At 37.0% G+C, this 16,141-nt stretch overlaps 1 protein-coding gene across 1 annotated transcript; it reads left to right on the top strand.

Moving 5' to 3' along the window:
- The first annotated feature begins 7,600 nt into the window (after nucleotides 1-7,600).
- Nucleotides 7,601-8,583, top strand: LOC122012794. The gene is made up of 2 exons (XM_042569432.1): nucleotides 7,601-7,795; nucleotides 7,868-8,583. The coding sequence occupies exons 1-2, from the start codon at nucleotides 7,664-7,666 to the stop codon at nucleotides 8,219-8,221; spliced, it is 486 nt and encodes a 161-aa protein (XP_042425366.1). The 5' UTR covers nucleotides 7,601-7,663; the 3' UTR covers nucleotides 8,222-8,583.
- The last annotated feature ends 7,558 nt before the right edge of the window (nucleotides 8,584-16,141 follow it).

Here is a 16,141-nt window from a genome sequence, read left to right as displayed (position 1 = left end):
CGACCATCTCCGACAGAGTGATCGCCACTTCGATGGGTTCTTGCTCATGATCGGCGGAGGCTTTGCGACTAGGGCATCGCGGGATGCTTGCTTCGCACCGATCGCCGGACATCCGTGAGCAGCCGATGCTAGGGCGAGCGTCATCTGAGGCAACCTCCATCCGATTGTCGACGTTGGCTGTCGCTTTCCTATTCTTGGTCGCGGACATCAAGCCATTGCTAGGAGCCGAGCACTCAATTTCACCTCTTCAGCTGATGCCCTAGTCGGCGATCCACAACCGACCGGGGGTGCTGGATATCTGCTGGAGGTCGCCCATTGTGTCGGATCTGCGCTTGACATCGCCACTGCTTTTCGATGCCCTAGTGTGGTCACCGATTTCCTCTGTCTTAGATCGACACCAAAGTTGTCGGAAAGGAAGCTGTAGATCTGGATTTGTGGTGAGTGTTATAACGTATTGGATTAGCAAGATTTGATTCATGTTTTGTTTGGATGTCAAGATTAGGTGTGTGATCGATCTTTGTAGCTTCGGCAAGGATTTGGACCATTAGTGGCTAGCTGTAGCTACCAAATTTTTCTTTCCGGCTATCCTTCTACTTGCTAGGATTGGTGTGGGACTCTCCTCTTGTTTGACGTGAAGCTCTCGGCCAGAACTCCTCCAAACCGCATTGTATCAACGAAACAACATGGTTTTGGTCAGAAACCAGAGATTGACTCAGGGGTAAGTTGCTGGTTTAGAGGTTATGCATCAATATTGGATCTAATGCTTAGCTGTGGATGTATTGATTTTGTTTTAGGACATTTGATCCCTTATTTAGTACTGATTTAGGTGATTGTTTAGATGGCAGAGATCAAATGATTCGGCAGTGAATCTCTTCAGCTGGGAGTTGATGGAGAAATCATCTAATTCGGAATTGGATTAAAGGGTTAGGTTAATTATTTTGATTAAGGGGTTCCCTAATTAGATTGGGGAGTTTTATTTAGCTATTTGCTACCTGTGTAATTAGCTCAATATATTATGTGATCGCAAGACTTGGGGTCGGGACGAGCGTCTCGACGTTGGAGTATTTGACACGAGCTACGTATAAAGGCGGGTATTTCTTCCTTGGCTTTATGTAGATTTTTATTGAGCTTAGTGCATGGTTATTATGTGATGGTTTAGGCTGCTTTACCTTATATCGTGTTTGTTGGTTACTTTCCTGCTTGATACTTATGCTTGACCCTTGTGATGATCTATTTAATTCTTATACAGTCTGCACTTTGGTTATCTATACTCTGTGGTATTTTTACATGTAGAGTATGCATGGTAGGGGATACTTTGGTGGTGGTCTTCATATGAGGTTTGTCCATTGGTATGTCGTGTATACTTTTGTCTGATGAGATGATTGGAGGAGTTGTGTTGATTGTATGTTTGTTGTATATACACGTGTCTGATGTGTTTACTGGAGGATACATGTTGATTGTACCTATGTTCTGTGTGCATGTATCTAGGGGGATTGTTGGAGATTCTTGGTTGATTATACATGTGTAGTTGTATATATGTGTTGGTGGGATATGTGGATATATCATTACGATTATATTCATGTTGTGGGGTACTTATGTGGATTTGGGGGTGGCATGGATGATGATGTTGTTCGTATCATGATTATATATATATATCATGTTCATCATTCATTGCATTGCTGACGACTAGTGTCCCCCTTGTGATTGAGAGAGTCGTCAGTAGTTTATAGCTGTCCATTCGGCCACTGTTGGAGAGTGGTAACTAGGAGTGGAGCTAGTCCTGTCGTGCTCATTCAGCCGCTCAGTGTTCTGTCAGCCTCGACCACTCTGAAGCAGTGGGTCTTGAGGGTACAGTAGTTATAGGGCTTGAGTTGTGAGTGGTCAGGGACCCTTAGCTATGTAGTTATATAACTGCTTAGCTGACCGTTCGCTTCGGCCGCCTATAGCGGTGCATGTACTGGAGGCTAGTACGGTTTGTCACGGACCCAAGCCTCTCGGCCATACAGGGGTCGTGGTATCTAGAGAGGTGGCGGGGGTGACCATGGAGCATGCATGCACATTTGCATTTGATGCGCGGTGCATCGTTGGAGATATATTTGCATACATGCCTAGTAGATACTAGTTGCATGTGTTTGTGGTATGTTGCATTTGTTTGCGATATGATTGTTGCATATGGTTGTCATGCTGCATACATGTCATTTATTTTACATGTATTTGCAGTCGTATTTATATTGCACAGGTGTCACGAGTAGGTCTGTTGCAGATATGGTGAGTTTACTGACCATTGTACCAGGTGTTGATTCCAGATTGGGTATGTATCTATGATTATGTCGGTTGTGGTTTGTACAGTATGTATGTCAGGTTAGTAGGTCTGATATGTTCAGATGCATTGATTATGATAGTAGGATCATGTTCTTTGATTTCCTACTGAGACTGTATACCTTTAATCTCTATGTTTATGAATAGACCATGCACTATCTTTTCTATTACCCGCTGAGTTACCTATACTCACCACCGCATGTATATTTTTATGTTTTCAGGTAGATGATTGGAGTATCGCTCGGAGTATCCTGTCTGCCGGGTCCTACGTCACATCCGAAGAGCGTTCGGGTTTCCGCTTATGTTTTACTTGTATTCGTTATTTGGTGTATTTGGTGTATTTGGTGTTGTTATTGTATTTGTGTTGTTGTGGTTGTTGTATAAAGCCTAGCCGGCTAGCAATGTCTTGATGTGTTTTGTATGAGCTTATTTTATGTTTTTCTGCTGTGTTTTAATACAGCCGTGTGGGCTGTTTTATATATAACTGCGTGGTTGTGATTGTTTCATTCCAGCCGTGTGGGCTGTTATTATAACTGCGTGGTTGTGTATATAAATATTCCAGCCGCATGTGGCTGATGTATTTTGCTTGTATTGATGCTTCAGATTGTCACCGGTACAGGGGAGATGCTGCCGGATTTTTGTCTGGCAGAGACTCCTTTGGGGCGTGACAGAGTAAAATACCAATTCTGTCATGCACAAATCAAAGCCCACGCCTAGATCAGAACATCAATTCCATTCAGCACCTCGCTACCAATCTGCTCAACTAAATCAACACCAACCCAAAACAACTGAACACAATGCAAACCATCCGGCATCTCCTATCTATCCAGAAAACTACAACCCTTTCAAGTGGCATGAACTACAAGAAATCTGGCACCACAAAATACCACATTCATACTGAAAACTCGCGACGATAGTGCAAGAAAATAAAATCGACATCGATGTTCAATCTCCCAATTCTCAACTTCAATCTGTCCAGTAATGTTCTGATTCTGTAGCAATAGGAAAGAACACATCCAATACTAGAAACGATGAATCATCTAGAAGAAACATCCTACAACTCAAAAATCCGGAACGAAGCAAAGGGAAGAAGAAATGCTAGATCAAAGAAGAAATCTAGCACACCCTATTGCCCTAAATCAAGGTCAACTTTGGTTTCGGTTTACAAGCAAATCTCATATCTACTTGGGAGAATTTACCTGCCAGATCAGTTAGGGCACAACCCACAGAGAGGAGACCGGCGGCTGCTGTGGTGCTCGTGTGAGGGAGAGGATCGGCGACGCTAGGTGAGAGCTCGGGAAGAGAGGAGGTCGGCGGTTGCGCGGTGCTCAGGGAAGATGGAGTCCGACGGTGTCGCAAGGATGAGGGCTCGGGAAGGGGAGGTTCGGCGAGGGAAAGCTAGGGCACGAGTTTAGGGAGAGGGGAAAGATGAAGTCGGCGGTGTCGCGAGGTGGCTCGGGAGAAGAAGCTCGGCGCTGAAGCGAAGAAGGAGGTGTTGGGTACGTAATTTAGGGTTGGAGGGTTTTTATAAAAAAACTTAGGTTTAGTGCAATTAAACCCTAAGTTGATTCCTTAATCAATTCCTACTTCCGGGTATTCCTAACAGGCTTTTATCGGGTCCATTAGTGTATCCCCTCTAAATGCGTCATACGAGCTCCAATTAAATCCCAGAAAATTTCTAAAAATTTTGTTAAGATTTTTTGTCAATTAAACCTTATTATTTAATTATTATTTATTACCGTATTTTACAAGGTAAGTCAGGTACGATCTCTTCCTCCCGATAAAATGTTTAAGTTCATTAAACTTTTAACAAAAGATTGTTGCAAATTAGAAAGTGAAAATAAAAAATTAAAAGTAATTTTAGCTAAGTCTTGTCCCTTAGAAGAATTAGATAAATTAAAACTAGCAAATGAAAAATTGAAACTTGAAAATGATGATTTGAAAATTCAAGTAAATAACTTGAAAAATTATGCATGTTCATCTAAAACCAATTTTAGAAGATTTAATAATTTAAATTGGTACTTTAAATATCACCCGGGACAAATTAAGAACATTTCAAGAAAATATATCCCTAAAATTTTTTTGGTTAATCCAGTAGGCTGGAACCTATATTGGGTTCCATAGTCATGCTTAAATTAATTTTAAAATTAAATTTAGCGCTTTAAGTGAGAAAATTAAACAAAGAATTTCTTTATGAGGCTTTGTCAAGGAAGTGGTTGTTGCTCCAATAACTAAGAAGGCTTAGTACCTCGCCACGACCTGGAAGCCAAAATATTGAAATAAATGTTTAATTATTTTACTAATAAAGCATTAATGCAAGAATTAATTAATGCTTTAAAAAGGTTATTCAAAATATTTTTTTAATTTAGAAATTTACTTACTTAAATTTTTTTTAAATTGACTAAGTCATTTTTTTTTGGAAAAAATTTATTAAAAATTTTCAAATGATTAAGTTAGAAAATTTTCTTTCAAAAATAATCTTTAACTTAGAAATTTTTTTTTGTGTTTTTCTTAAGTTAAAAGATTTTCTGAAATTAGAAATTTATGCTCAAATTACTTAGAAATTTTTTTAAAAAATTGCCTAAGTCAGATTTTTAAAACTTTACTTAGAATTATTTCTCAAAATAATTTTTGCAAAAACTTAGAATTGTTATTAACTTAGAATTTCTTTTAAATATTTTTTTCAAATTTACTAAATTTTTAACCCTTGATTGTTTTTCTTGGAACCCCATTTTTTTGTGATCAAAGGGGGAGAAGGAAAAGTATAAGTCTAGGGGGAGGTAGATAGATTTAATTTTTTTTCTTGTCTATCTTTTTGCCCTTAAATTGAAAATTAAGTTAATTTACTTAATCTTATTTTATGTCGATTTTTACCCTAGCTTAACTTGGGTTGATCACACCAAAAAGGGGGAGATTGTTGGAACCCCAAAGTTGTTTTGGTGTTAGTTAGGTCATGTGTGTTTCTAACCTTGTGTCTAAGTGTGCAGTAGCTTAGGAGCACAGGTAGTCGAGCGGAAGACGCAACTATCGAGTAAGAAGGCAGTCCGAGGGACGAGGTGCTGCGAAAGAGTACACCGGCAGACGAGAAGGAAGTGTGCGGTGGTTCCGAGGGACGAAAGCCGGAGCGGAAGATTGCTCGGGAAGCAAGAGACTCAGCTATCAAGAAGGATGGCATGCGGTGCGTCCGAGGGACGAAAACTGCGGATGAGTACGCCGACGGACGAGAAGGAAATACGCGACAATTCCGAGGGACGAGAAGCCGGAGGGAAGCCCGCTCGAGAAGACCGGAACTTGGGTTCGGGTGAGCCCTATTCCGGATAGCAGAGATCACCCAACCAAGCAGAGGACTCGGACGAAAGTCAACTGGAGTTGACTAAGCATCCGGGGCGCCCGGACCAGTCCGGGGCGCCCGGACCAGTCCGGGGCGCCCGGACCAGCCCGGGGCGCCCGGACCAGCCCGGGGCGCCCGGACCAGCCCGGGGCGCCCGGACCAGCCCGGGGCGCCCGGACCAGCCCGGGGTGCCTGGAACCCTTCCGGGTGCCCGGAAGTGAGTTTTTGACCAGATCGAGTTTTGACTCGATCTGAACGTTGGGGGATAAAATTTATCCCCCCCAGGGCACCCGGAACCCTTCCAGGCGCCCCAACCAAAGCTATAAATATAGCCTTGGTCCAGAAGCTCTTCATCAATTCAGAAATTGTAAACAACACTTGTGCGCTTCCACTGTTTAGATAAGCTTTTGTCTTTCTGTGCCTACACTGCTGTAAATGAGGCTTCTCCGCTAGAAGGAGTTCTTAGTGCGACCATCTTCCTTGGATTAACAACCTCCCCTATTGTAACCAAGCCAAATCCGGTGCCTCGTCTTTATGCTTTATTTTCTGCTTAATCTATTTTCAAGTGTTAGCTTAATCGTTCGAGAAAGGGTTATGTTTTATTCAGGGCTATTCAACCCCCCCTTCTAGCCGGCCCAACGGTCCTACATAACCTATGTTGGGTAGTTAAATTTTCTTTAGGGATGACTTTGCAATCTTTTCAAATCTTTCTATCATTCTTCTAACTATAAGAAAATCAATTTAGTATTTAGTATTTCCACTTTTGAACATGACTAAGTGTTCTTCTCTTTTCTTAAAAAACGTATTAGCTAATATAAGATTATATGCTATCGCAAAATCTAATATAGTTTTCCCTTTCTCATTTCTCATTCCATGCTCATAACCCTCATGTACTCTCTCATATTTCTCATTTTTCACTCCGACATGCTCATTTAGATCATCTCCTATTAAAATCATTTCATTTGATAAAATGTTTTGTAATATTTCATCTAAATCGTCCCAAAACCTTGATTTGATAACTTCATCTAATCCTACTTACAGTGAATATACATTAATTATGTTCATAATTTTTTTGCCACTATTATCTTAAGGGCTATAATTTTATCCCCTTTTTTAACTACTGCTACAACCTCATTCTTTAACGAACTATCTACAATAATATCTAATCCATTTCTTGCTTTACTCTTTCCTGTGTATCATAATTAACTTAAAACTGGAGTTTTCTATCAGTTATGCCTTCTCACTTACCCATTTTGTTTATTGTACATACAAAATACTAATTCTTCTTCTAATCATCATATCTACTACTTTTATTGATTTACCAGTAAGGGTTTCTATGTTTCATGTTCTATGTTCCATGTTCTAAATCTTAGATTATTAATTTTCTATTATATTTGTTCTTATCCAACCTCTGGTGTGAGAACTCTTGTCTATTTAACACTACACCCAACTGACCCAAGTTCTCATGGGGATGTAGCGGTCATTGTCAATACATTACAGTTGGACCCTACAACATAAACTCTCGTATATTTAACACTACACCCGAGTTATAGAGAGATAACAGTCCTTACCAAGATATTTAACACTGTACCCTGCAATGCGTTCCTTCCGAAAAATAATCTAACATTAACCCAATAATTTAATAAATTAATTTATTGAATATTTATTATAATTTTAACATTAGTTAATAACCTAATATAATTCTTCTATTTTATCCAGATTTATAATCGGTCATGACTAAATTATCACGGGCGAAGCTCTAAATAATAAAACATAGAGAAATAGTCCATGAAAATAATCTGTCTTTTAATCCTCTTTTAGATTCTTCAGTGATTATAAATGAATGCCACGTGTGGAAATTCAATTCCTCATCGATCCATTTAAGCATTAGGCCGCGGATCTAACGAAGATCCCTTTTGTCCAGCAGGAGCGTTGGATCTTCGCAACGGTCATGAGCCGCCCTGACAAGGAGACTACGTCAGACGCGATCCGCCCACCAACGAATCTAATCTAATGCGTTCCACTTCGTGCGAGCTAATTATAGGCCTATTTGAATGCTGCTCCCTTCTCCCTCCCTCATCTTCAGCAGAACACCGACAAAGATCCAATTTTCTGGTCATGGCGGCGGCGAAGATCTGCTTCCAGGTACGCTTCTCGTGTTCTCTTCCCTTTCTTTTTTGGTCGCTCGTGGGATGACCTTTCGCTTTGGCGCTGCAGCGGCCGCTCGATTCGCTCCGCCGCAAGCTGAAAAAACCCCTGTTCAAGGGATACGCCAGGGTGCGCCGCGGCGGCGGCGCTGGGTGGTGGTGGAGGTCCGCCCTCCTCTTCTGGAAGCAGAGCCACCAGGGCAGCGGGGAGTCCAGCGTGCGGTGGCGCTCCCGTACCGCGCAGTTGTGGCCCGTGTACACCACTGAGAGCAGCAGCGGAGCCAGGCGGCCGAGGGCGGCGATGCTGCTAGCTGCAGCGGAGGTCGGAGCGGCGGCCGCGGCAGGGGTGGCCTATCAGAGACTTAGGGACGCCGGTGGTGATCACCGGGCGGCAGCTGCGGCGCCCATCTACATCGTCACCTGAATGAATCAAAGATCCTTCCTTCTTCCCCTTCTCTGGAATTATCAAAAAGATTGCTTTTTTTTTTTTTCCTTTTCGCGTTCGTAGATCTCTCGAATCCAGCGATCGATTGCTGAAGCCAAAGACGAACAGGTGAAGGCGTGGACCGGGGAAAAGGCGGCTATTTCTGAAACGAAGTTCTAGGCGTGGATGCTTTCATGTTTGTTGATGAATTTCTAAATGGTTACTAATTGAGTGTCGAAATCGGATAAAGTGCGAACTGGAGTGATACGGCGGCGTGTGCTGTGAGTGACCTAAAAGTAACGTGGGTTAATAACCAAGTTGACTTGACAGTCTAAATTTAAATGACGTAAGAGTTAAGAGCATGATTTCTAATACAAGCTCAACTGATTTTAGGGTCAGTCGGATTTTCAGAATTCAGTTTCTTACGTTTTTTTTTATTGACATAATTTTTAATATAAATTTGATTGTTCTAGTACCGGTTGAACCGCTAAAGCATAGCTTTCTATTTATAATGGATAAAGCTCCCAATATTAATTCGACCGACAAGTCGGTCGGACTTCGGGACTAAATTTTTATTTTTCATAGGTATAACTCATACTATAAATTTGATTGGTCCTAGAGTCGGTCGAATTTCTGGGGCTTAGCTTCCTACTTCTAATGGGCAAGACTCTCAACATAATTAACTTGACCGACCTTAGAGTTAGTTGGACCTCCGGGACTGAGTTCTCCACTTCTTATATGTATGACTTCTAACATAAATTCGACTGGCCCTAGAACCATCGGACCTCTGGAGCTCAGTTCTAACTTCTCATGGACATGACTCCCAACATAAATCTGATCAACCCCAAAGTCAGTCGGGCATTCGAGGCTCGATCAGTTTCCCACTCTTCATGGGTAAGGCTTCCAACAAAAATCTGATCAGCCCCAAAATTGGTTGGACCTACAAAGACCAGCTCCTCACTTCTTATAGGCAAGACTCCTAGCATAAATCCGATCAACTTCAGAGTCAGTCAGACTTTCAAGGCTTAACTTCCCACTTATAATGGGCAAGACTCCCAACATAAACTCAGTCGGCCTTAAAGTTGGTCGGACCTCCAAGGCTCAGTTCTACACTTCTCATGGACATGACTTCCAATATAAACTTATACGGTCATAGAGTCGTTCAGACTTCTACTTCTATTGGGCAAGACTACCAACATAAACCCGATTGACTCTAAAGTTGGTCGGACTTTCGAGATTCAGTTCCCGACTCTTCATGGGCAAGACTTAAAGCATAAACCCGATCAGCCTTAAAATCAGTCGAACTTATAGGACTCAACTTCTCACTTCTTATAAAAAAAGCTCCCAGCATAAACTCGATCGACTTAGAGTCTATTGGACTTACGGGGCTCAGTTCCCTACTTTTCATGGGCAAAGTTCTTAGCATAAACCCGATCGGCTCTAGAGTCGGTCGAATCTACAGGACTCAACTCCTCACTTCTCATAAGCAAGACTTTCAACATAAACCCGATCGGCCCCAAAGCTGGTCGAACCTACGGGGATTAGCTCCCCACTTTCTGTTAGATACAGATCCTAGTATAAATCCGATCGACTTCAAGCCGATCGGATTCCCTCTAAGAGACAACATTACCAGAGTATCATAAAGAGAATAATAGTTTATTCATCAGAGAATTTCCCGCTACTCTTGACAGATGCATGCAACAAAACCTTCCTATGCTTAAGGGAAGGTTGTCATATATCCTCAATTATCCGACATATTTAGACATCAGATATTCTCTGACACCTCATTATGGTGGAGGTTATAAGAGACGGTATAAAAAAGTGTCCTCTCTGTTACCTAGAGACGTGTGTATGTACATACATCCACATTATTATTCTACCGTTCATCTTCTTCTTTATTTCGCTTAGCTACTGTCTAACTTGAGCATCAGAATGCATGCGCTAGAGATTTCTCCCTGATTCTCACTCTAATATTTTCATTGGCTCTGCCTGTGTTATGCATAGGTTCACAACTCCTAATTCTAGATTCGTAACTCCCAGTTCGAAATCTTTTCTCTATCAATATTCTTACTATCTCACCGACTGTCCATTTATTCAGCTTCGGGATGGGATCATGGAGCTTTAAAACTTGAATTTTGAGCCAAATTTTTCATCAGCTTCCATCAAGATCACAAACGTTCAGAATGCAAGAACACACGGCCGTCGGCGACTCTGAAATGTAGTACAAATACGCCAATTTTTGGACCGGACACCTAAGTTTTTTAAATATTTAAATCACGCCCTCTTTTTGTCTTTTAAAGATAACTTATCATTTTTTAAAATATTCTTAAATTTCCACCCTCCTTCGTTTGCAATTGAATGTTTTAATAATTTGTTTAAACACAAATTCAATAATACGAACTAGATATATAGTTTTTTTTTCATATTAATTGTATAATATCATTATTTTTTAAATTGGTATCAAATACCCGCGAAGTAATTAATCTGATCTTAATAAAAAATTTTATCGATCATTATAATAAATCAAAAAAATATTCACGGCACTCCATTAAATCAGCATTCTTATAACAGCTACCCATTAAGAAAATTTTAATTTATTAAGATTCCATCTTTAATGCTTTAAAAACTAAATACATATCTAAATGTGTCAATTCAGATGAGTCAGATTGGATTGGATCAGATTGAATTTTTTTTTTAATCCATCTCGAATTCGAGTTCAACTTAAAATTCCTAAACTCGAATCTAAATCCAACCAACCCGACCAACTCGAACCTGACTCGGATAATTCGAAAATTCGATTCAAAACGATTTTTTTTTTACTATTTTTCCTATAATTCTTCACTTTTATCTTAATACTCCATCATTATCATATAAACATTATATTAATATTATAAAAATATCTTAATTTTTAAAATAAAATTCGATTTAACCCTAAAAAACACACTAAACTCTATATTTAGATCAATCCAAACCCGATCCGACTTAACTCGAAAATTTATAACCCTCTAATCCGAACCGGACCTGAACCTGAAAATGTCCAACCTGAACTTAATTTTTTTTTTCCAATCAATTCAAATTCGGATCCATTTTTGACATCCCTAACACACATATCACTACAATACTACATCATTACCCAAATCTATCTTTACATGTTTTGGACGTACAAGATATGTCTAAATTAATTAATGAGCATGTCTTAAACGCATTATGAGGGTAATTTAATTAATTTATTTATTCTGCTTGAAAAAATAGAAAATATTATAAAAGGTTTTATAACAACATTCAGAAAAGAACGGCTATTGCTAGCTTTGACAAGGGAATGAATATAGAGGGAAAGTATACTTATCATTCAGTGAAATAGTTATATGCTCATGATACAGATAAATTATTTATTTTTGTGTTGACCTTAGGATGGATTAATGAAAATAGTAGGGACGAATATATCACAGACAAATTAGAATGTCTCGATTTACCTGAGGAGCAAGATGTAAAGTTAGACCGTTTATTTTTATTTGATGGATGGAATATGAGATCGTTCGTATAGTTTATTGGATATCTGATTAAAAAAATAAAAGACAAGTTAGAGTTGGGAGAGCTGGGCAATAGATAGATAGGACTAATTTGATATATGGAGAGAGCATGATAATTGAGCATAGATCGGGTCTAGATGGATCGCGCCCAGAAAGAAGGGGCACGGATGTTATTGGGCTCGAAGCCGAATGACTCATAGCATTAAAAATGAGGGTTACGAGAAAAAGAAGTGAAGTTTCGAAAGGAGGTAATTGAAATAATAGTGGTCAATAATAATGATGAGGGTTAATACTCATTAATAATATGGATAATATTAAATGACTAGACGGTCAGATTCTGGCCAATAAGATTTACTCTAATAATGAGTAATGTTAAATGGTTAGAATTTGGCCACCTAAAATACATACATGTATGTATATGAATAAGACTTACTCTAATAAAATTTACTCTAATAATATCATATGTACATATTAATTATATGAAAGAGAAGATTCTGAAATCATTATTAAACGAACGGGTAAGAGCATCTTTAATGTAAGATTTTTGGACAAGTTTGTCAAAACAAAAAGCTGAACAGAAATGTGGGCATGAAATTTGAGGTTTTTAGTTCAAAGCAATAGTGCAAATTCAAAAGATGCTTTTATTTTTTTCTCTTGAAATTAAGAATATGAGTAAAATCAGTAATTAATTAACAATAAGGCTTAAGGTTTATAGGGAGAATTTTTTTTTTTTGATTGCGAGAAGAATAATAGAATTTTATATCAATAATGTGACATATTGAAAATTATAAAAAAAATATATTTAGAACCTTAAACATTGGATCGTTGTCGAAGGAAAATCATAATGGAGGAGAATTATTAGATGGAGATTATAAAAGGTAATAAGTACACTAAAAAAATCAGTTTTCTAGTGATGGAAATATATTTCCGTCTCTGTATTAGAAACGGAATTAATATTTTGTCTCAAATTTAAGATGGACTTAGGCTTTGTTTGAGAGTTTTAAATTGGAGAGAAAGAAAAAGATTTGAATTGAATAATGAAAAAAAATACCGTTTGGGAGTTTTTTTATGTAAAGGAAAAGAAAGTGAGGGAAGGGAAAGTTTTCCTTTCATAATTAAAAGATTTTCCACCAAAAAATGAGAGGAAATGGTGGAAAACTTTTGTTGGAGGAAAAATCATTCATTTTTATTCCAAATATGTCATTCAAACGTTAATACAAAATAAATATATCCTTTGATAAAGTTGCTTTCTTTTCCAAAGACTTCAAGAGCACAAAGCTTCACTAGTTGAGGTAGATTGAAAAATGCACATCTTCTACCATAATCAATTAACAGGTAATATTTTCCTTTACTTTTCATTTTGTTGATATCATTTACCTCTTTCTCACTCGTTCATAGTTATTTATTGATTTATTTAATCATTTACCTCTTTCTCACTAGTTCATGATTAATAAATTTATTGGTGATATACACCATATCAAACATACAATTAGAGCTATAAAATAAATTAAAGATTATAAAAGTCAAATGAATATATTATTAAGTATTTTCCTTTCAATTCCTTACAACTTCCAAACAAAAAAAAATAATTTTCTTTCTTTTCTTTCCTCCGCTCCCAAATAAAATAACACATCATTTCTCTTTTCTTCCTTTCTCTCTCCTTTCTTTCTTTTCTCTTATTTTCTTTTCCCTTCCAACTTCCAAACTAAGCCTTAAAATTCCATCTCTAAATAGAGACATAACTATTCTTCCGTCTCTAATTTGATAGCTAATAATAAAAAACAGACTTAATATGGAATTAATAATGACAGAAATATATTATCCGTCTCAAAATAGAGATGGACTTTTAAATTCCATCATTCCTTAGATGACTTATATATTCCATTACCAATATTATTGTTGTATTTAAATATTAATGATGAAATAAATCAATCTATCACTATATAGAGAGACCGAGTTTAAATTCGGTATCTATATAACCACGAATTATTTATTTCATCGCTAATATATTTAAAAATATATGTTAATAATTAGTGACGACATAAATTAGTCTATCGCTATATCGAGATTATAAACTCTATATCTAAAATAGCAATGGACATAAATGTCCATCAGTAATATCGAGATTTAGGGTACTGCTCGAACCCAGCAATCATTGCATGTTTAAATTAATTAATAAGCATGTTATTAACGTATTAGAAGGGCAATTTAATTAATTAATTTATTTTGTTTTAAAAAATAGAAAATATTCTAAAAGGTTTTATAACAATATTCCGAAAAGAACGCTATCGCTCGTTTTGACAAGGGAATGAATAATAGAGGGGAAGTATGTTTATTATTCAGTTAAATAGCTATCTGATTGTGATACAGACAAGTTAGAGTGCCTGGATTTGCCTGATGAGCTAGCTAAATGTGAAGTTATTAGACCGTTTATTTTTATTTGATGGACCACCATGGGCCGACCTGTCTAGGCCCGCGACCCGCGCGGGTCGGCCCGCTCGGGCTTGGGTTGGTCCGCGGGTTGAAAAACATATGTAAGCTAAGTTTTAGGTCAATTTATTATCTTTCTTTATTATAATTTTGAAATAAAAATAATATTTTTCATCCAACATAAGTACTCGTTTGTATTCATTTATATTTAAAATACATGTTTATGTATACATTTAATTGTAGAAAACTTTTTCGAAATAAAATGGTGAATATATGAAATATTTTTTAATTTTTTTTTAAAAAATTTGATGGATCCGCGGGTTGGCCCGTCAAACCCGCAACCTGCCTTAGAATGGATTAGGTTGGAAATTTCTCAATCCGTCAAGTTGGTGGATTAGCCCGTCCTGTCCTGCCAAATGATTAGCCCGCCATGGACCGATCTGTTTCATCACGAGTTGACCCGTTTGACAGCTTTATGAATGACTCGTAGCATTAGCAATGAGGGTTATGAGAAAAAAAAGTGAAGTTTCGAAAGAAGGCCAAGTGAAATAATTGCGGTCAATAGTGACGAGCGTTAATACTCATTAATAATAAAGTGTTATTGAAAGAGGAGATCTCAAAACTGCTATTAAACAAACAGATAAGAGCATTTCTAATGTGAGATTAAGATTTTTGAAAAAGTTTGTCAAACCAAAAAGGTAAATAAAAAAGCTTAAATAATTGTGGGCATGAAGTTTGAGATTTTTAATTTAAAGGTAATAGTGAAAATTTAAACATGAGTTTTCCTCTCAAAATTAAGAATGTGAGGAACCAGTAATTAATTAACAAGGAGACTTAAAATTTATAGGAAAAAATTTTAATTGCGGTATGTATATGATATGGCATATTAAACAAAAATATTTAAAACTCTAATCATGGACCGTTGCTGAAGAAAAATCAAAATGGAGGAGCCTTACTCGATGGAGATTATAAAAGGTAATAAGTAATCAAAAGGAAGGTCTTTCTTATCGGCCATAAGTAAAGGTTGTCTTGTCCGGTTCAATTGTACATCTGTATACTTATTTAATCCATTAAAAATCACCCTTTCCGCATCTAAAGTCCAGCCCAATTTCTAATTCATCAATCCGCCCCTTTTATCAACATTCTCGTTTATTCATCTCAAAATCGACGCTAACTTTGTCCATTATAATTTTCTTGATATGCTCACGGAAAGAATTTTAATAAAATATTTAAAGATAGACACGTAAAATGAAATAGTGAACTATGAATTTTGTATCTATCTTTAAGCATTTGATTGAGATTTCTCCTTGTGCGTATCATAATTCTAAGATACAGAGGGAGTGCTTAACCACTCAGTATACACATCAGTTTATTTCTAAGATTTAAAATAAATCATCCAGTTTATTAAATTTTAAAACTTATTTTTTACTATCCATTATATCAACTATCCTAAAATTTCTATTATCTTTATTATTTCTTCTTTTTTTTTTAATTATTTTTCTCTCCCTATATAATATTTACTTGGAATGACTGCAATGATTATGAATATAAATTTGATAATAAAATAGAATGAAAAACAAAAATAAAATCTACTTAATTATATAAGATTGATTCATTCTCATAAATTTGTATCAACCCCACAATCTACCATAATTTAAATATTATAGCAATCTTATTTTTCATTACCCAATTCATTCTCTTTATTTTTCTCTCTCAAATTAAATAATATTTTAATATTTAAAAATTAAATTTCATTTATTAAATTTAGAGAAATATTATTAATAAAATCTAAATTTAAAGAGCCAATTAAGACCGTTAATATAAGGATAATTTTACAATTGTCAAACAAATCTTTGCATGCAGTTCCCATCCATGAAAATCTTTGTTTTCACTTCCCAGTCAAACATCTTTACCTAATTGCTCATGATATTTTTAGGTACAAAAAGTCTAAAAATCAGTA

Source organism: Zingiber officinale, chromosome 8A (genome assembly GCF_018446385.1).
Source record: "Zingiber officinale cultivar Zhangliang chromosome 8A, Zo_v1.1, whole genome shotgun sequence".
In the NCBI taxonomy this organism is placed as follows: domain Eukaryota; kingdom Viridiplantae; phylum Streptophyta; class Magnoliopsida; order Zingiberales; family Zingiberaceae; genus Zingiber; species Zingiber officinale.
The sequence above is the reverse complement of the archived record's forward strand: the minus strand, read 5'-3'. Positions and strand labels throughout refer to the sequence as shown.

What these genes read in the sequence shown, in the direction of transcription:
- LOC122012794 (XM_042569432.1), top strand. Translation starts at nt 7,664, where the DNA reads ATGCGTTCCACTTCGTGCGAGCTAATTATAGGCCTATTTGAATGCTGC. An exon ending in CGGCGAAGATCTGCTTCCAG is followed by an intron (nt 7,796 to 7,867) that starts GTACGCTTCTCG and finishes TTGGCGCTGCAG; the next exon opens with CGGCCGCTCGATTCGCTCCG.